At 39.7% G+C, this 26,812-nt stretch overlaps 2 protein-coding genes across 2 annotated transcripts; both read right to left on the bottom strand.

Moving 5' to 3' along the window:
• Nucleotides 1-467: 467 nt before the first annotated feature.
• LOC143863567 (microtubule-associated protein 70-2-like) lies at nucleotides 468-26,141 on the bottom strand. Its single transcript, XM_077374275.1, has 11 exons — nucleotides 25,736-26,141; nucleotides 25,371-25,456; nucleotides 18,553-18,618; nucleotides 18,239-18,409; nucleotides 17,978-18,148; nucleotides 17,702-17,857; nucleotides 17,445-17,591; nucleotides 17,251-17,322; nucleotides 16,596-17,135; nucleotides 16,320-16,508; nucleotides 468-921 (listed from the first exon to the last, which is right to left on the bottom strand). Exons 1-10 carry the CDS (start codon nucleotides 25,959-25,961, stop codon nucleotides 16,341-16,343), a joined length of 1,803 nt encoding a protein of 600 aa, XP_077230390.1. The 5' UTR covers nucleotides 25,962-26,141; the 3' UTR covers nucleotides 468-921; nucleotides 16,320-16,340.
• On the bottom strand, nucleotides 10,286-13,539 carry LOC143863304 (uncharacterized). The gene is made up of 6 exons (XM_077373994.1): nucleotides 13,291-13,539; nucleotides 13,182-13,245; nucleotides 12,765-13,100; nucleotides 12,001-12,157; nucleotides 10,969-11,392; nucleotides 10,286-10,618 (listed from the first exon to the last, which is right to left on the bottom strand). The coding sequence occupies exons 1-6, from the start codon at nucleotides 13,537-13,539 to the stop codon at nucleotides 10,286-10,288; spliced, it is 1,563 nt and encodes a 520-aa protein (XP_077230109.1).
• Nucleotides 26,142-26,812: the final 671 nt, after the last annotated feature.

Raw genomic sequence — 26,812 nt, 5'->3', positions numbered from 1 at the left:
AAATGCAAGAGTTTGTGTTCCCTCCGTCCTCCCAACGCTGTAAAACTATAAGTTCATAAAAGGGTAAGATTTCAATATCACTTGCTTCACTTCCCACTCTCCATGGATGACCTAAAAATCATCAAACCATCAGTATCACCTCACCCTTCTCTTCCCAGCACCCAGAAAAAAGCATGAAAGGTATGCTTGCATATCTTTAGGCATGATTGCTTTTAATTTAATTGCTGCTTTTATTAACTCTTTTTTTAGGCTTGTTTTAGCATGAGCTGCTTTCATTAAATGTTGCCTTTTATTTCATTTAGATTCGGTTTAATGAAACCTGGCAAAGAGCAAATTGGCAAAACGTAGTTAACCCTAGATTCTCAAAAGACAGGTGCGGGCAAAAGTTCAAGTACACAACTACAGGACTCACCTTTAAGAAAAATGGTTCCACATTATATGGAAATTGGCCCAAAAGACAATCTCCAGATCACTAAAATTAGCACTCACTAAATACAGCGCGTGAAAGCACTGACCTGATTACAAGAATATTCACAATCTCGAAGCAAACACCATCACACTGCTGCAAATTACAAGTTTAGAAACAAAAAAGAGGAAAATATAAGAACTCTCAACCACCTATACAATCAAGCAAGCCACTGTTTCTCAAACAAAAACCTGCCAAAAGGTTAGCCAACGTTCAATGTTCTTTTTGTTACTTTAATACATCAGCTGTCAAGTCAGTAACAGACAGATTTCTCCCTCCGATTTCATTTTCCGGAGCTCACAATCGTAGTTTCGTCAGCCCGCCCGTGATAATCTTAAAATCAGTGAAGAGAAAAGAAAGAAAGAAATGAACCCTACACAGATAATCCTTACCGGCTTTCGATTTGATCATGCTGTCATTGGAGGTTGCGCATCATTCTGCTTTGGGGTGCATTTCTGCAAAAAATGAGATGAGGCTAAATTTTATTTCCACCAGCCAAAAATCCAATATTTAGAACAGAGGATTGATCGACTTTTTTTTATAGGTAAGCTGGGATGTGAGAGAATTGATCTCAAATCACTAGATAATTAGGATCCAATTTCCTCAGAATTACAACAGAATAAAAATTAGCCAAATTCTGGCTGTTGTGAGCTGTCATACGACTATACATGTGAAATGATATTGAGTGCATAAAAATTGTCCTACTTCAAAATCTGTTTAAGGTCTTTGCAGCTTAAAACGTCGGAAATCCTGACTGATTTAGACCCTAAAAAGAGATTAATGTCGGAAAAAAAAGACTTCAACGAACGAGAACATATAAATATTTTTTAAAGTTTGAGAATAATGAGAACATCAACACTTTAGTTGTAACAAATTAATTTAAAGGGAATGATGCACCTAATGCCATGGGGCTTCAATAAAGGGTCAGAACTTTGAAACATGGTTTCTGGAGTAGGAAGCAAAAGTGAAGAGCGATGCAGGAAGATGCGATGGGTTTAAAAAGAGAAAATGTGGAAAGCGTGAAATCACATAGGGTCGGTTTGGATGCCCTGAAAAGTCGGAAAGTATAACTAAAATAGTAATTTTTCCCAGTTGAACGCCTTTAAACAACTGTTTGGTTAACTATGAAAGCATCGAAAAATCCTCTTCTTGTCGGTGGCTCATCGACCGAAGTTGCACCCCATTTCTGTCCCTTTATTTCCCTCTCGATACAAGAGGAAAGGAAGGGAATCCTCTCTCTCTCTCTCTCTCTTCGCACCCCGTCAAACACATCTCTCACTGGTCGTGTAAACATAAGCATCATTCAAATGATGAGCCTCTAACTTAGCACTCTAACTTAGCACAGAAAGGGAAAATGTTTTTTTTGTACGCTATTTTACTTTGCATTTCATTAATATTTGGAATGATATTTGGTAGGCAACATCATTGTACTACCCAGTAAAGTAACCTCTTAGCTTATGCATGAGATGTCAGATCAGTATGGGCTACATAAAGTTGGGGTTCTTAGAGGGGAGACTGGTCATTGTGTTTATAATTCATTACATTGTACTTCTTTATTAATTTTATTGTTCTAGACATGTGCGAAAATGCCTGTCACTAAGTGTTCAACGTGATTAAGCCATTGTGGATGACTAGCTTGCTTATGTGATGGTTTCTAATGTATTTATTTGTGTTTACCCTGGCAGTTCCCAAAGTTTCATCTTAAAATTGCATCATTTGCATACGCTTCCATACATTTTCATGATTTTACAAGATTTCCACTTAAATTTCCAATCGAACTGAAATGTTTTTGTTTTCGTGTCGATCGAAACTTAAATTTAAAACCTTGGTTGGATAAACAAAGCAGGTGGCATAGCATGACTTAGACAAAGACAGACTTTTGGAAGACGGAGCAGAATATTTAGTCTAAAGTTTTCCCCTCTCCTACTGAAAAAATTAAACAGCACCTAGAATCGAAAATTTTTCCGAGTCCAGATGTTCCCTTTCACAGTCAGCCACGTAACACGTTACCCTTTCCCTTTCTCATTTCTCTCCCAGCATCCATACGGACCCTAAGGAAGCAATGAAGAAAGTAAAGAGAAAACATGAGGGAAGTGAAAATTAAGAATGTACTCATGTAGGAAGTGAAAACTAAGAATGTACTAAGCTTCATTGGAAGTGAATGAGAAACATATAAAATGAGATGGGTATGGTAGGGTATGAGGGCGGAGCGAGGAATTTGGTCTTGAGGAGGGGGGCGCAAAAAATGATTGTTATACACTAATCAATAAATGATTGGATGAGTCGTTTCTAACTAAGCCGGGCAAGTAATTGATTGGATGAGAAGTTTCTAATTAGCCTATACAATTATAGGACAGGCATTTCGCTGCTTAATCTCGTAGGGTTTTCTTTGGTAGAGGAGCAGCAGAGGCATTGGAGATCCTTCTACGCGCACCACAGAGAGAGAGAGAGAGAGAGAGAGAGAGAGAGAGAGTACTGGAACGGCAAAAACTGTCCTTTTGAGGAGAAACCAGAGAAAAAGTTGGAAGTTGAGATCCTTTTGCATTAAAATAAAGATTTTGATAAGAAGGCTTTGAAAATACCCAAGACATTGCCGTAAGGGCATTGCCCCTCTTCATGATAAAGAGTGAAATTTAGGAGGGGTAAAGGGTATTGGGGATTTTGAAGTCCTATCTTAAAGACTTAAACTCATCTCAAATTTTTCGTGTGGGGGGGGGGGGGGGGGGGGGGTTGTGTGTGGAATTTGGAATTCTTATCTTAGATCCGTCCTTGGTACGTTAGGGAGGATGAGTTAAATGTATGCTAGGATATTCTCTTTCCTTGTCGGCCACGTCACCCTTTCCCCTTCCTTTCCTAGCGTCCAAACGACCACAAAACATTGGGAAAGTAGAAGTAACATTTTTTTCCCTTAAAACACTATTCATTGGTGTGTTTGGGTATGCGGGAAAGTAAAATCTCGAAAATGGCAATTTCCTTGTCTACGACTGGTCGGCCCATGTGGCATTGCATTTGGAAAATAAAACTTCTCCTCCAATTTAAGAGGAAAATGTGGGAAAGTAAAATTCTCTCTCTTACTTTTAAGAGAGATTGTCTCTCTCTCTCTCTCTCTCACCTTTTACTATTTACTTCTCCTTTCTTCATACTTTTCCCATTCTTGATTTTACATGCCTTTCCTTCTCTCGTCGGTGACATCACATTTTCTGTTTCCTACAACTTTGCCGGTGTCCAAACAGACCCTAAGGAAGCAATGAGGAAAGTACAGAGAAAACTCTTGGGAAGTGAAAACTAAATGTAACACGCTTCATTGGAAGTGAATGTGAAACATATAAAATGAGACGCGTATTGTAGGCTAGGGGGACGAGTTAAATATATAACACGCTTCACTGGCGTGAAAATTAAGAATGTAACACACTTCATTGGAAGTGAATGTGAAACATATAAAATGAGACGGGTATGGTAGGCTAGGGGGACGAGTAAAATGTACGTTAGGATCCAACAACTAGTTAAAGTGGATTTAACAGCTGATTAGAATTATAAGTTTTAGGGATTTATAAATTTACAAGCTGGAGTTAAAGTTTTAAAAGTAATATCTTTCTAAAGACAGTCCTTTGGGCATTACCAAAAGGGAAGCACTCTTAGGAAAACATTATCACCCAAATAGGAAGAAGCATGCTTCCTCTATATTTGGGAAATGAGAAGAATTATGCTTCCAAACCGAGCTTCCCACCGAATTAGGGAGCTTCCGGTAACCTATGCTTTGAAGCCACTAAGCACTCCAGCAAGTCATAAAGGACTTTCTCTACCATACATAAAGGACCGCATCTATGATGCTTGGGACTCTTCATTCATTGAGCCATCACATGATGGGCCATAGCCCAAACAGCAATCGGATGATTTAGTCATCAGATCAGTGGGCTGAGATTGGAAATTTTGGCCCAAAAACACGACATTTCGAGCCTTTACTGAAATTTCAGGACTTCGGCTAAAATTTTGGTTCCGGTGAGGACTGAAATTACCCCCGAAACCGAAATTTAAAAACTTGCCTGAGATACCAAGTTACCAACCAGAGGCCTACAAATTGCAAGGTAAAAAGAATAGGAAAAAAACGAAGATTGTGAATTACAGTGTTTTGGGACTTTCACAAGTCATGATGGGATTTCCAAACTCTCGAGATCAACAAGTCCCAAAAGTAGCTTTCTGTTCTAGCCACAATGAAAAAAAACGGACTAAAAATAATGAGGTCGTTATCCACGGATATAGAAATCCTTGGATAAGCTGTGCCTCAGATTGGTTACCTTGCTTCGATATTTTATCTTGAACAAACCTCTGGGATTGGCCACCCTGCTTGTATGCTATGTTGCATCAGTACGGATACAAGTGTCGGATTTGGCAAACCTCAAAAAGAACGATTTGTGGATTCGCCAAAATATTTTAATCAATTCTAAAAATTTATTTTTTACATAATAATATGGTTATAATAAGTAACATATTGAATATTTTCATAAGTAGATATAATATTTTATTTCTATCAAAGAAACTCTATATTAGGATGTGTAAAACTCAAAACATATGGTAATAATAATGTTGTGGTAGTAGTATTCAGAAACAACCAAAATAAAAAGAGAGAGATCTAGAAGTGTCTCAGAGAATCTTGAAGTATTGGAGTCTGAGATGCGTCCGAGACGATTCTTCGCCCATTTAGAAGGAATCAATGTAACCGTGGTTTTGACCATGTATATGTGCTTCTATTTTTAATATTATTTTTTGAATAGTTGCATCAACTAAAAATAATTATTTGATAGTTTAAGGGGATTTATTAGATATGGACTATGCTGCCGAGCATATTGGTTGCCTGTCTGTTTGCTAGTCTAATAAGTTTTTTAGTTATTAGTTCAAGCAAAAATGTAGAAACAATTACTTTAACTAAAGAAATAGCAAATAAAAATAATAATACACCTAAATAATATGTTAATTAACATAAGTTCTAGGCTTGGGGCAAAAGATAAACTATCACAGTGGTCCTTGATGTGCACTGGAAGAATCCATAAAATATCAAATATTTGAAACCCTAAAGACCATGTCTCCCAAGCACACTTGCAATGAATGAACAAGTGATCTACGGTATCATGCCTCGAGACAGAAAGCACAATGGTCGACGATGATTGTTCTCTGGTTTCTGGGATGGTCAGCTGTGAGAAATTTAGTGAGGCATGCAGTCTATGCAAAGACACAAACTCTAGTAGAGGCAGGAGATTTCCATGCTTAGCGCGTTATCGAGGAAGTCAAAGCGGGCTTCAGGCACTGGTAGAAAGGTCGGCCCAAAAACACACCACCTAGTTCCCAGATCTAAATCCTCATGTCCTCTTCATACTTCTTAACGTAGATAGCTTAACAGATCCATGAAATTAGCCACCCTCTTTACGTCTATGCCAAAAAAGGTTCTTGTGAAACTGTATGTTCCGGTCAATCTAACCATGTTGTCTAATGACACATCTTTCACCATGCAATCCGGATCCAACGCTACTCGGAAAAGATCAGGAAATTTAACTTTGGGGGATGTATCTTTGCACCACAGATAAAGCGAAAATTTAATGTTAGACTGTTTCTGACTCTGAGATGATTTCCTCTTTGAAAAGACAAGAACTATTATGATGGATAATACCTCTCCAAATGGTTGGGATCCTCAACATGTACTTATCTAAGGGCATACAACATCCGACTTATTCGCCATACTTTCCCACTACCATAGATCTTAATAAAAACTTGCAATGTTCCCCGAACCTCCATAGCCATTTACCTAGAAGGGCCTTGTTGATCAATTTCAAGCTTCTAATCCCCAAATCTTGGCATATTTAGGCTTGCAGATCTCTTTCCACTCCACCAGATGAAATCTTCTCTTAGTATCGGAATCATCCGAAAGAAAGTTCCGTTGAATTGTTCAAATGCGGTTAACCACATTGATTAAGCAATTGAAAATGGACATATAATGCAAATCAAGATTTGCTAGCACTGCTTTGATCTAGGTAATTCTCCCTCCTGAGGATAGCGTCTTCTTTTTCCAGATTGACAGGTGTTTCTAATTTTTTTTTAATGGTGACAGGTGTTTCTAAATTTTCTCAATGGTTGGATGCAAAAGGGCTTTGCCATGGTTCCTCCCACAAATTGGAAGACACAAATAAACATTAGAGATGGAGCCCACTGCAGATCCCACGATACAAGCCACACTCCACCAAATGAAATCTTCTCTTGGTATCTGAATCATCCCCAAGAAAATTCTGTTGAATTTCTTCAATATGGTTAACCACATTGATTGAGCACTTGAACACCGACATATAATACAAATGAAGGTTTGCTAGCACCACTTTGATAACGGTAAGTCGCCCTTTTGATCCCTCTTGAGGATAGAGTGTTCTTTTTCCACAATGAGAGGCTTTTTCTAATTTTCACAATGGTTGGATGCCAAAGGGCTTTGTGAGGGCTCCTCCCATAAATTGGAAGGCTTAGATAATTATTAGGGATGAAGCCCACTCCACATCCTACGATACAAGCGCAGAGTTCCTCCTCATCCTGATTCAAATGAATGCTCATCAACAAGGATTTAATAAAATTTGGTAGTTGCCCCTTGGTGGCTTCACAACATCAAATAACCGCCTTAAGATCTATTTTCTCTCTTCTTTAGCGCAGCTAAATAATTAAGTGTCATCCATATACTGAAGAAGGGAGACCTCAAATCCAAAGGGATTGATCCTAAAACACTCAATTAAACCAAGCTCCTTAGCCTTATCCAACATCTTGCTAAGAGCTTCCGACAACATGCTGAACAAGAATGGAGAAAGTGAAACCCCTGGCCAAAGACCCCTTGAACCCTTAAAGAAACCATGAGGCAATCCATTGATCAAGATAGAGAACCACATGCAAGATATACAATTAAGAATCCAAGATCCACATTTGGCGTCGAAGCCCATCCGTCCCATGATAAAGTCGAGGCAGCCCCAATCTATTGTATCATAAGCCTTTTCAATATCTAAATTACAGTGAACTCCTTTAATCTAAAAGTGAGAATAGTGATCCACTAACTCATTCGGAATGGGACACCGTCCAAAATCTGTTCGTCGTGGACACAATCACTCTGGTTCAAAGAAATTAACTCCCCCATAATAGTCATAATTCTATCCGTGAGTACTTTTGCCAAAATTGTGTACACGCTGCCAACCAGGCTAAAAGGTTTGAAATCCAAGAGCCTATCTTCGCCATTTTTCTTGGGGGTAATGGCAATGAAAGTAGCTCCCGTGCTTTTGTGCAGTGGCATTGAACCAAGGTTTTAAATTTCGGTTTCGGTGTCGGTGTCGGCCCACCACCGAAACAGAAATATTTTGGTTTTGGCCAAAATTTTGGCTGAAATCATGTAAAAATATTCGGCGAGTTTTCAATGGAAAATATAACATTTCGGTGGACATTTTTAAAACTTCGGTGGACATATGTAAAATTTTGTAAAAATGGCTAAAAGAGAAATCTCAACCGAAATTTCCGAAATTCCAGTGAAAACTTGTAAAGAAACGGCTTCAAGTAAATTTCGTTTCGGCCGTGGCCAAAACCAAAATATTTCGGCCATTTCGTTTCGTTTCGGCCGAAATTTAAAACCCTGCATGGAACTGTAGAAATCCTCGAACAAGGTCATGACATTGGGTTTAACCGTAATCTCAACACTACTGGAAGAAATCCAAGCAAAAGTCGTCCGGTCTTGGAGCTCTATCCCCATCCATGGAGAATAAACTTCTACAAACTTCCCCTCACTGGAAGCCTAGAACTTCGAAGTTCTAATTGACGACCACTCTCTGAACTCAATTGTGTCTAAAATTAGGACTTCCTTGCTGGAAGAGGATAAGATCATCAGTAGAGTAAAAGAGATCAAATCTTCTTAGGATACGACTACAGACCTCCCTTGCCATCATGCTCCCTTCCCATCCTGGAGTGAATACAAATATAGTCCATTGATTTCCCAACCTCTATGCAAAGTGCGCAATGGTCAATGATTAACATTTTCCGCTGACGCATGAAATCGACTGTTTGAATCCTATCGTGTTGTGGATTTAGGGAATAATACGGCTTATCAGACTTCTATTGAGAAACAGAAACAACAAACAAACGATGTTAGTGAAACCTTTTCCGATGCGGCGAGATGAGGCACGGACTATGTCGCTCTCTTTAAGGTGAATTTGCGCCTCTACGGAAACTAATTCCGATCCAGCAGATTACTGGCCACAATCACCCCTAGAATACAACAGCCCAACGCACCGTCGATCTCCAAGAACTGCACGATCAAGGAGATTTGAACCACCCAAACTCTCTAGTAGCCCAACAAAATACGTAAAATAAAAGAGGAAGATAGAAATCTCTGTTTACAGTAAAGTAGAGAAAGCAAGAAGAAAACAGTAGTTTTTCGTTGTTCTATTGTGTGTAAAAACCACAGAGAACATCATCTTTATTATACCAAAACATGTCCGTTCAATACACCCTTTAATGGAGTAAAGACGCCCTTTAAGAAAATAGTCGCTCAAAAGACGTTACAGATGCGAACGATCACATTTCAACAGCCACAACGTTTAGGAACGCCGGCACTATTCAGGTACGCCCGCATTATTAAGGTACGCCGGCTTACTCAAGAACTGCGCCGTTATTTACCCAGCTAATGACGTTCTAGTATGTCGGCTTACTCAGGTACCCCGAAGGTAAAGAGAAGTTAAACGGACAGAAACAAAAATTAAAATGTAGGGGAAGGAAAAACCTTGACTCACACACGCGGCCGGCCGAGCCGGGCGGCGCATGTGTGGTATAGCCAAAAGCCCACCGGGTCCACTTGGTGGCTCATGCGCGTAAGCCCCCTATCTCCTTTTCTCATTCACAAAGCTAAGGAAGTGAAAAGTTATATAACCACATAAAGTTTTTCTCCACTTTCCAATACGGGACTATTCGCTTTAGTGAAGGAAGTGAGCAAACTCATTTTACAAACCAAAGTGGCTTCTTTTTGTAAACAAAAGAACTTTGTAAAATACCAACAAGGGCTATTTTTGTATTAAAATACCAACAATCCCCCACTTATTTTAATAGAAAATATTTTAAAATAAAATATAACTTGTGTTGGGCAACCGGCGAAGCAACACGCATAATAAAGGTGACTATGTCTTGAACCTTTACTTAGTGTAAGTGTATTCTAACTGCCAGGAATTGAAGTGACTATGTCTTGAACTACAATCCTTGGGAGCTAGAAAGAAATACACCACACCCATGAAGCTAAAGTATTATATTGGTTCTTCCAAACTTGCACATTATGGCCCTGTGCACATCCCAGTATCCATGTAAGCAGAAGAGAATTAAGCCCACATTCTCTTTGGAAGCGGCCTACTTCCTATCAAGGATGCTCCAGTAGCCTAGACATCCCACTCATATGAGTTATAGATCTCATGAAGAGTAAAATACTCAACCTCACAAAGCTTCAGGATATCATGTTGGGTTACACCATAGGGACGGACTTCGAGATAAACTCATATTTAGCATGATCGTGGCACCGTCCACCAATTACACTATGACTCGTTTTTCCCATTGAAAATCTAGTTCTTGGGATCTCTAGTCCCTAGATTGGGTATCCATCATAGGTAATTACTCATTAATGGGCTTAAGTCCCATCCCCCTTGATGTAATGCATATTTTCTCCCTTAATAAGGCATTAGTTAAGGGATCTGCTAAGTTATCACCTGATCTCACAAAATCAACGATGACTGCGCCATTGGATATCAACTCTCTCACAGTACTGTGCTTTCTTCAGATCTGTCGCAACTTTCCATTATAGTACTTCTTATGTACTCTTCCAATGGTTGTCATGCTGTCACAATGAATCAAAACTGCAGACACAGGTCTATACCACACAGGTATGTCAGATAAAAAATTCTTTAACCAAGTAGCTTCTTCACAAGCAGAGGTTAGTGCAATTAGTTCTGATTTCATAGTAGATTGAGCGATTATAGTTTGTTTCTTGGATCTCCAAGAGACAGCACCACCACCAATAGTAAATACATAACCTATGGTAGCTTTGGAATCTTCTGACAAAGTATTCCAATCCGCATCGCTGAATCCTTCCAATACAACAGGAAATCTCTGAAAATGAATCCCATTAGTAATAGTACGTTTAAGATATCTCATTACACGTGATATAGCATTCCAATGTTCTATACTAGGACAACTAGTATATCTACATAGCAAACCAACAGCATGCAATATCAGGTCTAGTGCAATCTGTAGCATATCTTAAACTACAAATGATACTAGCATACTCCTTTTGATACACACTGTCACCATCATTAGAATACAATCTAATACTAGGATCAAAAGGAGTACAAACAGGTTTACAGTTAAAATACTTGTATTTTAAGTATTTTCTCAATATCATGGGATTGATCAAGTGAAATACCATTTTCAGATCTACTTATTTTGATTCCCAAAATTACATTTGCTTCACCAAGATCTTTCATATCAAAGTTTTGCATAAGCAAGCTTTTGGTTTTATTAACTACTTCTAAGTTAGAACCAAAAATCAAAAGATCATCAACATACAAGCAAATGATAATACAACATGAATCAAAATACTTAGAGCAAATGCATTTATCACTTTCATTTATCTTAAACCCATTTAATATAACAACATTATCAAATTTCTCATGCCATAGTTTAGGTGCTTGTTTAAGACCATAAAGTGATTTCAACAATTTACACACTTTGTCTTCTTGACCAAAGGCAACAAAACCATCAGGTTGATCCATATAGATCTCCTCTTCTAAACTACCATTTAGAAATGCGGTCTTTACATCCATTTGATGGATAACAAGGTTATGGATGGCTGCCACTGCAATTAAGACTCTTATAGATGTGATTCTGGTAACTGGAGAGTAAGTGTCAAAGAAATCTATGTTCTCTTTTTGTTTAAAGCCTTTGGCCACTAGCCTTGGTTTAAACTTATCTATGGTTCCATCTGGTTTTAGTTTTCTTCTAAGAACCCACTTACAACCAATAGTTTTACATCTTGGAGGCAAGTCTACCACTTTTCAAGTTTGGTTAGACATCAAAGATTCCATCTCATCATTGATGGCTTCCCTCCAAAAATCAGCATCCAAAGAGGATAAAGCTTCATCTAAGGAAGATGGATCTCCCTCTAAGATAAAGGCACAGAAGTCAGGGCCAAAATCCTTGGCTATTCTAGACCTCTTACTTCGCCTTGGTTCAATTTCAGTTTCAGTGTGTTCATCTAAACCATGTTTAGTACCCCCACTATGTCTAGATTTAAAAGGAAATTTGTCCTAAAAAAATTCAGCATCTTCTGATTCAACAATTACATTATTTTTTAGGTCAAGGAACCTATAAGTTTTACTTTTCAAAGAATAACCCATAAAAACACATTCTATGGCTTTACTTCCTATTTTGGGTCTTTTAATATCAGGAAGTCTAACATAGGCTAAACAACCCCAAACTCTAAAGTAACTTACATTAGGTTTGAAGTTAGAATTGCTTCACCCCATAAGTTAGAAGGAGCTCCTGAACTTAGGAGTAAATCATTTGTAAGTTCAACTAATGTTCTATTCTTCCTTTCTGCAACCCCATTTAAGGCAGGGGAGTAAGAAGCAGTGGTTTCATGTATAATCCCTAAAGATTTCACAAAATCAGTAAACGCTAGTGATTCATACTCACCCCCTCTATCACTTCTAAGTCTCTTGATTTTCATGTAAAACTGGTTCTCAACTTATAACAAATATTCCTTAAACATTTTCAAGGCTTCACTCTTTTGCCTAATCAAATAAATGATTGAATATTTAGAAAAATCATCTATGAAAGTTATAAAGTATCTTTTACCACTACGGGTTAAGATACCATCTAACTCACAGATGTTAGTATGGACTATCTCTAATAACTCTGAATTTCTTTCAACACTTTTGAAAGGCTTTCTAGTTATTTTTGCCATACTACAAGTTTCACACTTTTGAAAATCTTCTAAATTTATTTTTGGGAATAAATCAAGTGTACTCATGTCTCATACCATGCACATACTTCTTATTTATGTGACATAATCTAGCACGCCATGAATTCACACAATCAAGCATATAAGCAGAAGAAGAAATTTCATTCATTTCAACATTGAGTTTAAACATCCCATCACAACCACATCATTTCCTAACAAAGGATCCATGCTTAGTTACAATGTACTGATCAGATTCAATAGTTTGTTTAAATCTAGCCTTATTTAACAAAAAACCAAAAACTAAGTTCTTCCTCATTTCAGGAGTGTGAAGAACATCCTTCAGTAGCACTCTCCGCCCAGAAGTGAATCGGAGTTCAACATCCCCAGTTCCGAGTACCTTAGTGGTGTGAGAGTCTCCCAACAACACCTTATAACTTTCAACAGGTGCATAAGTCTTGAACCAACTTCTGTCATAACACACATGACGAGAAGCCCCTGTGTCAGCCCACCACCCATCAGACCCCCCAACGGTATTCACCTTAGTGATCATAGCCACAAGTGGCTCTTCAGTCGCATTGGCCTGAGGGACTTGTGCACCTTTCTTTTGTCGACACATCCGAGAAAAACGCCCTTTCAACCCACAGTTGTAACAAACAACCTTAGAATAATCACTATTATTTTTTGGGTTCTGGTTCTAACTCTTATAGGTACCTCGGTTTTCGTTATGTTTCCTCTTCATCATCTTCTTCTTAGGCTTCAGATTCACTTGCGGTTTCTGGTTTGAACTTTAAACAACAGAAATAGCATTTACATTACTAACATTTTCCCCTTTCTTATCTTGGTTACGATTCTCTTCTTCAATCCTAAGACAGACGAGAAGACTTTCCATTGAAAGTCCCTTAGATTTATGTAAAAGAGAGTTTCTAAAATCTTTCCATGAAGGAGGCAACTTGTGAATCACAGCAGCCCCTTGAAAGTGTTCACTAACGACCATTATTTCTGCAAGAATGTCATGGACCAATTTTTGTAGTTCATGTGTCTGTGATATAACAGTCCTCTCATCAACCATGTAAAATCTAAATTATTTACTAACAACATAATTCTTTGAACCCGCCTCTTCAGTATCATATTTTTTCTGTAATGCTTCCCAAAGTGACATAGAATCTTAAGAGTCATTATAGAAATCATACAATTCATAGGAAAGGCTATTCAAGATAAAATTTTGACATAAGAAATCAGATTCTTTCCACTATTTTTTCAATACCGAACGAGTCGGTTCTAGTTCTGATCTCCATGTCTTTGCTTCAGTTAATACATGGGCTACCTTTTTCGTGGATAGATAAAAGAACATCTTCTTCTAACTCTTAAAGTTTGCACCGTTAAAACGAAAAGGCTTATTCGGATTGGAGGAATCCGATAAGACTTCATCGCGTGATGTCATATTATATAGAGACAGTACAAATTCAACTTAAAATTGTTGTGGATTTAGGGAATAATACGGCTTACCAGACTTCTGTTGAGAAACAGAAACAACAAACAAATGATGTTAGTGAAACCTTTTCCGATGCGGCGAGATGAGGCACGGACTATGTCGCTCTCTTTAAGGTGAATTTGCGCCTCTGTAGAAACTAATTCCGATGCAACAAATTACTGGTCGCAATCACCCCCAGGATACAATAGCCCGACGCACCGTCGATCTCCAAGAACTGCACGATCAAGGAGATTCGAACAACCCAAACACTCCGGTAGCCCAACAAAATACGTAAAATAAAAGAGGAAGATAGAAATCTCTGTTTACAGTAAAGTAGAGAAAGCAAGAAGAAAACAGTAGTTTTTCGTTGTTCTGTTGTGAGTAAAAACCACAGAGAACATCATCTTTTATATACCAAAACATGTCCGTTCAATACACCCTTTAATGGAGTAAAGACGCCCTTTAAGAAAATAGCCGTTCAAAAGACGTTACAGATGCGAACGGTCACATTTCAACAGCCACAACGTTTAGGCACGCCGACGTTATTCAGGTACGCCAGCGTTATTAAAGTACGCCGGCTTACTCAAGAACTGTGCCGTTATTTACCCAGCTAATGGCGTTCTAGTAAGCCGGCTTACTCAGGTATGCTTATCTGATCAATAACGCCGAAGGTAAAGAGAAGTTAAACAGACAGAAACAAAAATTAAAATGTAGGGGAAGGAAAAACCTTGACTCACACACGCGGCCGACCGGCGGCGGCCAGCCGAGCCAAGCCGGCCGGCCCGCGTGTGGTATATCCAAAAAGCCCACCGGGTCCACTTGGTGGCTCATGCACGTAGGCCCCCTTTCTCCTCTTCTCATTCACAAAGCTAAGTGAAAAGCTATATAACCACATGAAGCTTTTCTCCACTTTCCAATACGGGACTATTCGCTTTAGTGAAGGAAGTGAGCAAACTCATTTTACAAACCAAAGTGGCTTCTTTTTGTAACAAAAGAACTTTGTAAAATACCAACAAGGGCTATTTTTGTATTAAAATACAAACATCATGTAGGGCAACCCAGCCAAGAGTACATACCCTAGGTGTTGCCTAGAAGGTCCAAACTCTAGCTACTCTGGAAAGAGCATGGCAAGGCACAAGATGGTGACAGAATGATTTGACAATGAAGACACCAGAAGAATTCTAGATCCAAACCCGTTTATCCTCTCCAAACAACTCGATGGAGCACCCTCCTAATGTCTCTAGAAACCTAGCCACCGATTGAAGTTCTCTATCAAATAAGTACCTTCTAAATACCGGTATCCACAACACCCTATTATTGGATACTGTTATCATGTATAGGTCTTGGAATATGTCCTTCAAGGGAAGCTGAGAGCACCACTTGTCTTGCCATAACCTTTATTTGATCCCCTGAATAAACCCTAAATCTAGCTCCTTCTATAAACTTGTGTTTAAATCTCAAGATGTCTCTCAACACCGTTACCCCCGACTGCCTGAATCTGTCCTCAGACTTCCAATGACTGGCGCAGCACCATACTTACTTTCTATCACTTTGGCACAGAGATGAGACTCCTCCCCGAAACTCCAGAGCATTTACCTAAAAGTAGGCTATGTTCTTGTCTCCTTGAGCCAGTTAACCCAAGATCTTTGTCTCCATTTCAATTCTTCTTGGAGGATTAAAAAATTATAATATTTTCAGAGGAAAAATGACTGGAGAAAAAGATATACCCATAGGTTCTCCAAATAGCTCCTAAATGAAAATATGGCAGAAATCACTAGAAATACATCTGATTGACCATACTGCATCGAAGTTTGGCAACCACCATCTACCTCGTATCTTCAACTGAAAAATATAATATATTCCAAATGCCTGTCGACTAAGAACCATACATTTATGGCTAAATCAATTTAATTGAAACCAAAATAACATTATTAATACACCGTAAGATTTAAAGGTGTGCACCCCTCACTTGGGCTTATGACTTGGCTGAACCTCATTAAACAAACCATCAAAGTCAATGTGTTGGGATTTAGACCCATATACAAGGTGAGTGTTGTAAACATTTTAAGGGATGACATAAGCCCCTAACTAGTATATTGGAAATCCTAGAAGACTTAAAAAAGAAGAAATTTTGATAAAATAAATTCTTCAAGGACAAAACACAGAATGAAATCAATCGCAGATTAGCATCAATCCGCAAATCAGGAAACAAAAGTAATAGTCAAGCGCAAATGTTTGTATATTAAATAAATAAAATAAATCAATAAAATCTCATGCCTTTAATCTAATTAATGTTCGTATATTAAATAAATAAAAGAAATCCTCACGCCTTTAGTCTAATTCTCTAGGAACACTAAAATAAAAGATTTTCAACATACCTCCCAGGAAGCAGCTGAGAACTACTTATAAGGACCCTTGGAGCTACCAAGCCTCTTAGACCGATTTTCATGTTCTTTCCCCACGCGCATGGCAGCTACCTCCTTCTCCATAGCAGCGACTTCCCTTCTCATTTTCTTGGCCTCAACCTCCATTGCTTTAGTCAACGTGTCTACCTTCTTAGCTAACATCTGATCACAATAAGTTGCACCAGGCAATCAGCTTATAAGTTCAAACAGATAGCGATGTAAGAGACCCCCCAAAAAAAAAATGCCAACCTCAATTGCATCATCCTTGTCTTTAAGGCTTTGATCTTTTTCATGACCAACTTTCCTCAAAGCTATGACCTCTTTCTGCAACATATCATACAACAATCCCGAGACACAATCGTCTGAATCAACATTGGAGAATTCATTGGGTTTTTCATCTGGGTTATCCTTCCAAGTACTACGTGTCTCACTATCTCTAGGACCCTCAGACGATTTGTTAAGCAAACGGCTTGGGCTCATCCCATTTGAAAGGGCTTTACCCCTGTCTAATGACCTAGTGCCGCCATCAAATGACCTTGATGTCCCTTTTGCATGCTTCAGCACCATGCTGGTGCTACTAGTAAGTGAAGATCTCGATTGTGGGGATGGTGTTTTCTTATGTAAAAAGCCATTGGAAGTCAATTTGGAGATATTATCAGCTCCCCCAAGTGACTGCCGACGTGAAGGACCATTGCTTATACTTCTCCCCTCGGAGTTAGTGCGGTTATTACCATTGGTGGATGCTCTCAATCCCTCTTCTAATACTTTGAGCCGCAGTTGATATTTCTCCTAAGAAACAAAAGGAAAATATAGCTACATTTGAAACAAAGAAAAAATAGGAAAACATTATATAAACAATTGCTAGCATCTGCAAGTATCTATGGCTACAAAATAAAAGTCTAACTTTTAATTGTGCTTCAGATTTTGCAGTACGCTCTGCTATAGTAAGTTTTTCTCGTAATTGCTGCATTTCTCCCTGTAACAACAGTTTAGAGTAATAAGTACCACTGATGAAAAATGGGAAAACAAGAAGAAGCCGCATAAAAATTGGCAAAACATGGAACATTAGAAGAAAACTTGAAGGTTTAAAATGGATACCTGCAAGAACCTTCGATCTTCAAGCCATTGTCTTACAGGCATAACTTTGTCATTAGCATCTTTCCATTCATTTGCTACAACCACAGCAACCCTATTTGCTGTGACCTTCGCACGGGCCAGTTCCCTATCAAGTGTTTTTCTCTCCTCCTAAGGAATAAAAAATAAGGAGTTCATTATGACTGTCAACTTGAGAGAATGTGGAAAGGTCTGAAAAAACTCCACATCTAGAACATTCATAAAGGGAATAGGAATATTACATTCATTTCCTGAAATTTCCGTTGGTAATCCCTGACAGCATTTGCTGCTGCACCACCGGCAAGAACAGCTTCTTCTAGCTCTCTCACGCTTTGGGTGAGTTTTTCCACCTCTGCAACCTTTTGGCGATGCATTTTGTCCAAGATCTTGTTTTCTTCCTAATGTAGATAGGAAAAGGCACTCAAAAACCCATGCTGATCATAACTTTAATAATAGAACATCCCAGTTACAATAGCCAAGATATGAAAGAAAAACGGAAGCATATGATCCAACAATACCTGACAAATTTCAATCTGTTTCATTAATTCTTGGTTCTTATTTTGTAGATCATCCACCATCGAGGCCTTCGCCAATGCAATCTGAACAGTCCTCTCTGCTTCGAGTAAAGCGGCTTCCTTTGATTTGGTCACACGATCCAATGCCTTGTTGTCATCCTGAAACTTTGCAATCTGCAAAAGACCAGAAGCACTTATAAGATTTGTTACTGAGTAGCACATTTTTCTTTCTTCAAAGCGTTTCTTAGAGCAAAGAATGAATACCTCCTGGCGAGCGAGTTTGAGCTCGGCCTCTAGTGGTGCAAGAATGGCTTCGATCGGGGGCATTTCATCATCCTTTTGAGCCGCATGAACCCTTCGAAGGGTCGCTTCTGCTGCGAATTGGGCAGCCATGGATGCTTTCTTTTCATCATTTATTTTCTTAATCTCAAGATTCTGCACATGTTTTCTCGGAATCAACCAAAGCTCACCAGTCATCATATATGCATGTAGGTATATACGTGTCTGTGTAGACATATACATAAAGATGTATATGTGTGTATGTACAAGTGTGCAAATAAAGAAGTTTTGTATGATACCTTGTTTTCCAGATTACATTCAGTCAGCTTGAGTTTCTCCTCTACCTTTGCCAATTCTTCAGTAAGCTAAAAAAAATGAAAGGAAACAACAAAATAAAAGGGGGTCACTATGCACTTTCTAACATGCCAAAATAGCCCCACATATAAAAAGAACAAAAAGTGCAGAAAGCATTGATAACCCTACTCAATTTCAAAAAATACACGACTAAAAGAAAATGAGAAAGCTTGATACTTCAATTGCTATGATGAAGACCAGGAAAACATCGACAAGTACAGTCCAAAATCAGCAAACAAAAGATGGAAAAAAAAAGTGAAATTAAAAAACAGCTGAATGCAGAGGTATCCTTATATCATCAACATGTGAGTGAATCGAGAAGTATTAAATAATTTAGGTAAATGATAAATGCGCCCCTTTCCATTACTTGGGACACCCAGCAGCAGTGTATCAATGACTTCAGAGGGGCTGATGTACTTCACGTCAAAAGGATTCAACGGATTTGATTGCCACGCACACTGCAGTTGGGTGTCCCATGTGATGAAAAGGGGCACATTTATCATTTGCCATAATTTAATGAACATAAGATCAATAAACTGTGCATTAATGAAGCACATAAGCAAATTTTCCTGAAAAAAAAAAAAAACCTTCCCAAATAGAACTAAAAAATAACTTATAGAAGCAAATGCCTATTTATAAAAATTTGAAAGAATAAAATCCAGTCTCTTGGGTGATCTGATTGAAATTAAGATTCTCGAAAATATGATCAATATCAGATAGCTTAAACAATGATGCACATTAGTCAATCTCACAGTCTTTTTTGGTTAACAATAAAAAATAGTAAAAATAAGAAAACTTGGATAGTATAAAGAAATAGTGTTATTACATTATGAGGTAAATATAACATCCATGCATATAAATTATATGTAAAAGTACATCATAGTGATGCAAGCAATACCCGATCTCCTATAGTATCTGTTAGAAGTAGAAGTATGTGTATGTGTGTTGATGCCTAAGGGCATAGTGGTCATTGTACTTTTCTCTCTTTATATAAATAAATGACGGGGAGCTATCCTCAACTCACTCTTTCTTTCTATCATTCGCATCTCCTCTTCATCTTCTAACATGGTATCAGAGACCCAGGGTTACAATGCCCTAGGGACCATGTCCGCCTCTCTCTCTCTCTCTCTCTCTCGGACAAACCTAACCCCAAATCCATCCTTTCCAAACCATAACCCTAACCCTAACCTGTGAACAGTACCCTGAATAGTGCCGTGAAAAACCCGTGAATAGTGCCATGAACTACTACCGTGAACAATACAGTGGATAGTACCTGTGAACAGAGCCGTGAATAGTGACGCCCCCTCCAATCCCAAATCAGTGCTGCATCCCCTCTCCCTTACCCAAATCAATACTGCAACCTCTATCCTACCCCAACATATGTTCTAAAACCCTGCCCCCACCATATTATACTTCCTTGTTCTTAAAACCCTAACCCTAACCATCATTTAAATCACCTATTTTCTATTCCTTCGCAACCATTTCTATTTTACCTAGTGCCCTAATGCACTAGATTGCCATTCTATTTTGACGTGTAGTCATATGCCTCCCTCCACTATCTCTCTTCTTCGGAGCCGCGGTATATCTTTTGGGCCCTTCTAAGCTCCTTTTCCTCTCGTTGTTTACCTTCCCTTTTCTTGTTTTTCCTACCCTTTCTCTTTCTATCAAAGGTGCACACCATGTGTTTGTTGAAATGTTTGAGTGAGCTATTGTGCCTCTGCCTTCATCTCCTAACCTCTCCTCTCCTCTCCTCATGGCTAGTGGTTATATGTATTCTTATGCTTTGTCTCTTCGTCGGAGCTACACTATTATGGCTAGGCTCGTTGTGTGATTCTCCACTTCTCCCTTGTTTATCCTCTACCGTAGTGTGCTTGAGGGTGTCTCTATATTTCTCTCATCATGGATCCTCATCTTAGATCACCTCATACTACCGGATTGACTTCTCCGCCTTCGGCTCCCTTTCAACTGCTGATTCCCACCCCTTTAATTGAGGCTTCTATTCTTGGTGTGTATGTTGGTGATAGATCTTTAGGCCGTGGCGGTGGTTGTCTTTCCCCCTCCACTGGACTAATCTCTATCTCCCGCACTGACTATGATTAGTTTTTGCGCCTGCGTGCGCGCTTCGCCAAGCCCATATTGCCCCTTTTGCACAACCAAATAGTCCCCCTGCTTCGCTTCTTACTACGTCTGGTCCTTGGATTATTGATTCCGGGGCGTCCAACCATATAACGGGTAATCTTCGCTCGTTTCAGCCCCTGCAGCTCGCTTCTACTATTACTTTAGCCGATGGGACGACTGCATCCATCTCCGGTGCTGGCACTGTTTCCCCTCATCCAGGTCTTCCCTTGTCATCGGTCCTTTGTGTTCTTAAGTCACCCTTTAATTTACTGTATGTGACCCAAATTACTAAAACTGATCATTGATTGATCGGTCTATTTCTTCCCCTCTCATTGTGTCTTTCAGGACCTTTCCACTGGGAAGACGATTGCGTCTGGCCGTGCGGCCGATGGTCTCTATTACCTTGATTGCGATCCTCCTCGTGCTGTTTTGCATAGCTCCGTTGATGCCTATCAATGGCATCGCCTTCTCGGCCATCCTTCTCTTCAGCAGTCCTCTGTTATCTCTGGCCCTCTTCAATCCTTTCAGTGCGAGGCCTGTGAGCTTGGGAAGCACCATTGTACTTCCTTCCCGTCCAGGCTGGTTAGCCGCGTCTCGCGTCCATTTGAACTAGTCCACTCTGATGTCTGGGGTCCTTCCCGGACTATGTCTCTTCTAGGTTATCGGTACTTCCTTATTTTTTTATAATTTCTCCCGTATGACTTGGTTCTTTCCCCTTCAGGATCGATCCCAAGTGTTTGCTGCTTTTCGTACTCTCCATGCCGAGATTACTACCCAGTACAACTGCCGTTTTAAATCTTTCCGTACCGATAATGCTCGAGAATACTTTTCTTCCTCTGATGGCTTTCAGGAGTTCTTATCCTCATGGTATTATCCATCAATCCTCTTGTGCCTACACCTCCCAGCAGAATGGTGTAACCGAATGCAAAATCCGGTCCTTGCTTGATATTGACAGCACTCTTCTCTTGCAAATGCGGGTTCCTAAACCCTATTGGAGCGATGACATCCTTAACGCCATTTTTTGGCAACCCTCCTCGGCCCTTGATGAAAAATCCCCATTTTCGATCTTACATCCTCACAGTGATCCCTTTCCTCTTACCCCATGGGTCTTTGGTTGTGTTTGCTTTGTTCACACCCTTACCCAGGGCTAGATAAATTGGATCCTCGAGCGGAGCGTTATGTCTTTCCGGGCTACTCTCGTACCCATAAAGGTTATTGTTGTTACAGTCCTCGACTTCGCCAGCTATTTGTTTTCGCCGACGTCACTTTCTTTAAGTCTACCTCCTTCTTTACTCCTTTACTGCTCCTGCTGAGAGCAGCCTCTTTGTATCCGAATCTCGGATTCCTCTTCATGTTCCTGTTCTACCTGATCCTGTCTGTTCACCCTCTTTACCATTGTCGCTGCCTTTGGTTCCTACTCCTTCCTCAGCTCCTCCTTCAGCTCCTATACAGGTTTATCAGCGCCGACAGCGGCCAAATGCCCCCAACCCTCCTCCCGAGCCATCATCCTCTAAGCCGGCGATCCCAGCTCATTCATCTCAGATGCCTCTTGTTCCCTCTCCCGATGTGGCTAGCGACTCCCCTATTGCTTCACGGACTAGTTCCCATTCTATTGCCCATCATATTTCTCATTTTACCTCTTCTGATCATCTCACTTAGGGCTGCAAACGAATTGAGCCGAATCACGAACGTGTTTGGGTTCGGCTCATTAAAAGCTCGGCTCGAGCTTGTTCGTTTACTAAACGAGCCGAACCCGAGCCCAAAAATTAGGCTCGTCAAATACATGAGCCAAACTTGAGCTTTGTATAGTTTGGCTTGGACATGCTCGTGAACTTTTTAGGCTAGGTTCATAAACAAGCCGAGCCAAGCTTTAAAGCTCGGATTATGTTTGTTATATATATATATATATATATATATATATATATATATATATATTACTTCATGGTATTTGTTTGACATCATGTTCTTGGAATGTGTTTGGAGTTGTAAATTCCCGAGCCCGAACTTGATAACGAGCTTAAGCTCGGTTTGTTCCATTTGATGAGCCGAGCCAGGCTCGAGCTTGGTTGAATATTTCGCGAGCCGAGCTCGAGCCCTATAGTATTAAGCTCGTCACGTACCGAGCCGAACTCGAGCCTTAGTTCAAACTAAGCGAGCCGAGCACGAATGCCCCAAAGCTCGGCTCGGCTCAGCTCGTTTGCCACAGTATTCTCACTCCTACTTTTTGCACTTTTGTCTCCTCTTAATCTTCTATTTCCCTGCCTAAATCTGTGGAGGAAACTCTTGCTCACCCTGGCTGGCGTGCTGCTACAGACAGTGAGATAGCCGCCCATCAGGCCAATCATACCTGGAATGTTGTTTCACCTCCTACTGGTGCACAACTTGTTGGCTATCGATGGGTCTATGCCATCAACTATTTTCCAGATGAGACAGTTGAGCGCCTTAAGGCGCGCTTGATTGTCAAAGGGTATACTCAGACTTATGGAGTTTACTACATCGAGATAGTCTCTCATGTTGCTAAAATTCCCTCTGTGTGTGTGCTTATCTCTCTTGCTTTCACCATGGATGGCCCTTATATCAGTTGGATGTCAAAAATGCCTTCCTCCATGGCGACTTTGCTGAGGAGGTGTATATGGAGCAACCTCCTGGGTATGTTACTCAGGGGAAGATGTCCTCCTCAGTATGCCGGCTTCGCAAATCATTGTATGGTTTCAGATAATCTCTTTGAGCCTGGTTTGGGAAGTTCAGTGATGCCCTCATGAGATATGACATGAAGGAATGTGGAGTTGACCACTCAGTATTTAGTCATCAGTCGAGTATTGGGCATGTCCTTCTCATAGTCTACGTTGATGATATTATCATTACAGGGAGTGACACATGTGGCATACAAAAGTCGAAGGTATTTATGCAAAAAGAGTTCTCCACAAAAGACCTTGGTCACCTTGGATATTTTTTGAGGATTGAGGTAGCTTACTGTGGTAGTAGCCTCTCTCGCTCTCACAGCGGAAGTATGTTTTAGATATACTAGATGAGACTGGATCCTTGGGTATGAAACCGGCTGCTATTCCCAAGGACCCCAATACTAAGCTGCTTCCAGAAGAGGGCGACTTGTTAGAAGACCCAGGCAGGTACAGACGGCTAGTTGGGAAGCTCATATACCTCACAGTCACTCGCCCAAATATTTCATATGCCGTGGGGGTTGTCAGCCAGTTCATGAGTACCCCCTGGTACCTCACACTGGGCAACTGTGATTCAGATCCTTAGATATTTGAAAAGCGCTCCAGGGAGAGGACTGCTTTTCAAAAGACATGGCCAGATGAAGTTAGAAGGTTTTTGTGATGCTAATTGGGCAGGGTCACCGGCTGATAGACGATCCACTATTGGGTATTGCACCTTTGTTGGAGGTAATTTAGTGTCCTGGCGAAGCAAGAAACAAAATGTTGTATCCAACTCGAGTGTTGAAATATAATACAGAGCTATGTCACATACTAGTAGTGAACTTATCTGGTTGTGCTCCCTTCTATCTGAGGTTGGATTCTCATCATCTTCCCCAGCTGAGTTGTATTGTGACAATAAAGCTGCTATCCAAATTGCTAACAACCCAGTGTTTTATGAGCGTAACAAACACATTGAGGTGGACTGTCATTTTCTACGTCACAGGATCCAACAGGGCAAGATATGCGCTACTTTCACTCGGTCAGCAATCAGCTAGCTGATGGCTTCACCAAACCCTTGAGCAAAGCTAAATTAAGTGATATTTGTAACAAGCTAGGAATGCATAATATATGCATTCCAGCTTGAGGGGGAGTGTTAGAAGTATGTATATGTGTGTGTTGATGCCTAAGGGCATATTGGTCATTATACTCCTCTCTTTATATAAATACATAAGTGAGGGGAGCTATCCTCAACTCAATCTTTCTTTCTCTCATTGTCATTTCCTCCTCTTCTTCTTCTAACTGTATCAAGTGTCGAAAAATCCAATATGTATTAGCGATGATATGTAACATAAATACTAGACATTGATCTTGATTGAGATTTAAAAAACATTGACAAGTTCAACCCAAAAATACACAATTTTCATGATATAATAGCTAAAATTAAACAGTTATGAAGACAACAATGAATTGCGATATAACTAGAAAGGTAAACTATGGGCTTATCCATAAATAAATAAATGTCCTAAGCATCAACAAATGCAACTGAGATGACATCACAAGGAGAAGAATGCGGAAGGAAGAAAATGCCCAACCAGATCCTTCTACCAATATTTAATACTGGACTATTCAATGATGATAAAAGTGTATCGAACCCATATGAAGGTTTACCATGAGTGGACTGTATCCATTCAGAAAATATGGGTTTATCAAAATTTGTAATAAAATGCAATCGAAATGGCATCACAAAGAGAAGAATGCTGAGGGGAAGAAAATGCCCAAACGAAACTATACATGGAATGACCAATTACAGAAAACCTGGAGAACAAAAGCAATCCCTTGACTGCTTATGGGAAAATAATTATCCTTTAATAAATCAGAAAAATGCAGAGCCACTGAACACCAAAAAATAGACAAACGAAAAATAACCAGCTGAACTAAACTGATTCAATAGATATATTAATCCAAATGTATCAGAATTTATAATAAACCTCTTCAACAGCCTTTTCCCTAAGTCGCTCTGATAACCTCAAGGCCTTAATTTCCGCCTGTGCTTCTCCCAATTCCCGATCTTTGTCTGTAAAAAAACGGCAAAGCATTTCAACAGAAACACAAGGGGGAGTTTGGTTATATGGATTTTATAAATCCGGGATTTTACAATCCTGGATTTTACAAGCTAAAACCGGGATTTTATAAGCAAAAACCTGGATTGTACATTTTCAGGATTGTAAAATCCAGGTTCTGGCTTGTAAAATTCAGGATTTTAAAAAATCTAGGTTATAAAATCAATGTATTCAAAAAGGCAAATTCACCACAAAAAACTCGAAAAAAACACAAGATCAAATCGCATTCCCACCTCTAACTTCATTCTCCAACCGATTAAGCTCAACCTTCACCGGATCCGAGCCATGCAACAGATTTATAAACTCATCTGCATCCAAACTAGGTCTTATTGAGGTCTTTCGCCTCAGAACTTTCCCTTCCTTGAACGATCCAGGTGGAGTCTCGATTGTCCCTAAACGGCCATTGTTTCCACCACTGGTACAACTCAAACCCTCGCCGTTGCCGGAAAGATCGGCCATTACAGATCTGATGCTCTCACATTCGAAACAAAAGAGAAATTAGGGTATGTAGAGAAGAGAACTTCTTTTTTTTCCTCCCTCTCTCTCTCCCTCTCTCTCTCTAGGGTTTCGAATGACTTTGTTTTCTTTAAATTGTTTTTGCTCACACTCTTTCTTTCTACAGAGAGTGATTTAAAGTGAATGAAAATAAAATAATACATGGTAAGAGAAGAAGATTTTGTATTAAGCTGATTTAAGCTGATTTAGTAGAGCACACTAGTAACCTCTACTTTTTTGTCTTAAATGCTACAATGCGCACGATGCGTACTTTACGCCGCGAGGATTTAGGGTAGTAAATTATCGTACATGGGTGCGCATGATTAGGGGTTCCATGATTTTTTTTTTTAACGGTTACCTGGGTACTCGGACAGTGGTCGGAGCAGGACTGAATCTTACGAAAATGCCCTCATCTTCTAAATGATATTCCTAGTGGGACCCACTATTCAAGGGGTTCGGTTGCCACGTGTAAGGTGGCTTTTGGGAGTTGCTCAGTTGGCAGTAGGAGCGTCATTGAAAATTGAAAAAGGGGAACGTCATACTTTAAAGCGAACGCACACACTGTAGGATTGATAATTCGCACCCAGGTAACGTGAATTGACGTTAAAAAGCGGTAAAGTCTGGTGCACAGGGTTGCGAATTATCCTACAGAGGTGCGAATTTATCATCGCCCGAAATTATATGTGATTTAAAATGAGAGATATCCGGTGGGATTCATTTACTATTATAGCCGGCGACATAACACGCATGATTTGAAATTTCAGTTTCGGTATCGGTTTCGGACCCACCGAAATTTCCAAAATTTCGGCCGAAAT

This window comes from Tasmannia lanceolata, unplaced genomic scaffold (genome assembly GCF_043159265.1).
Source record: "Tasmannia lanceolata isolate RefF3 unplaced genomic scaffold, GAP_Taslan_0.1 ptg000044l, whole genome shotgun sequence".
Classification (NCBI taxonomy): Eukaryota; Viridiplantae; Streptophyta; class Magnoliopsida; order Canellales; family Winteraceae; genus Tasmannia; species Tasmannia lanceolata.
Note: the sequence above shows the minus strand (reverse complement) of the source record. Positions and strands in the feature narration are given on the sequence as shown.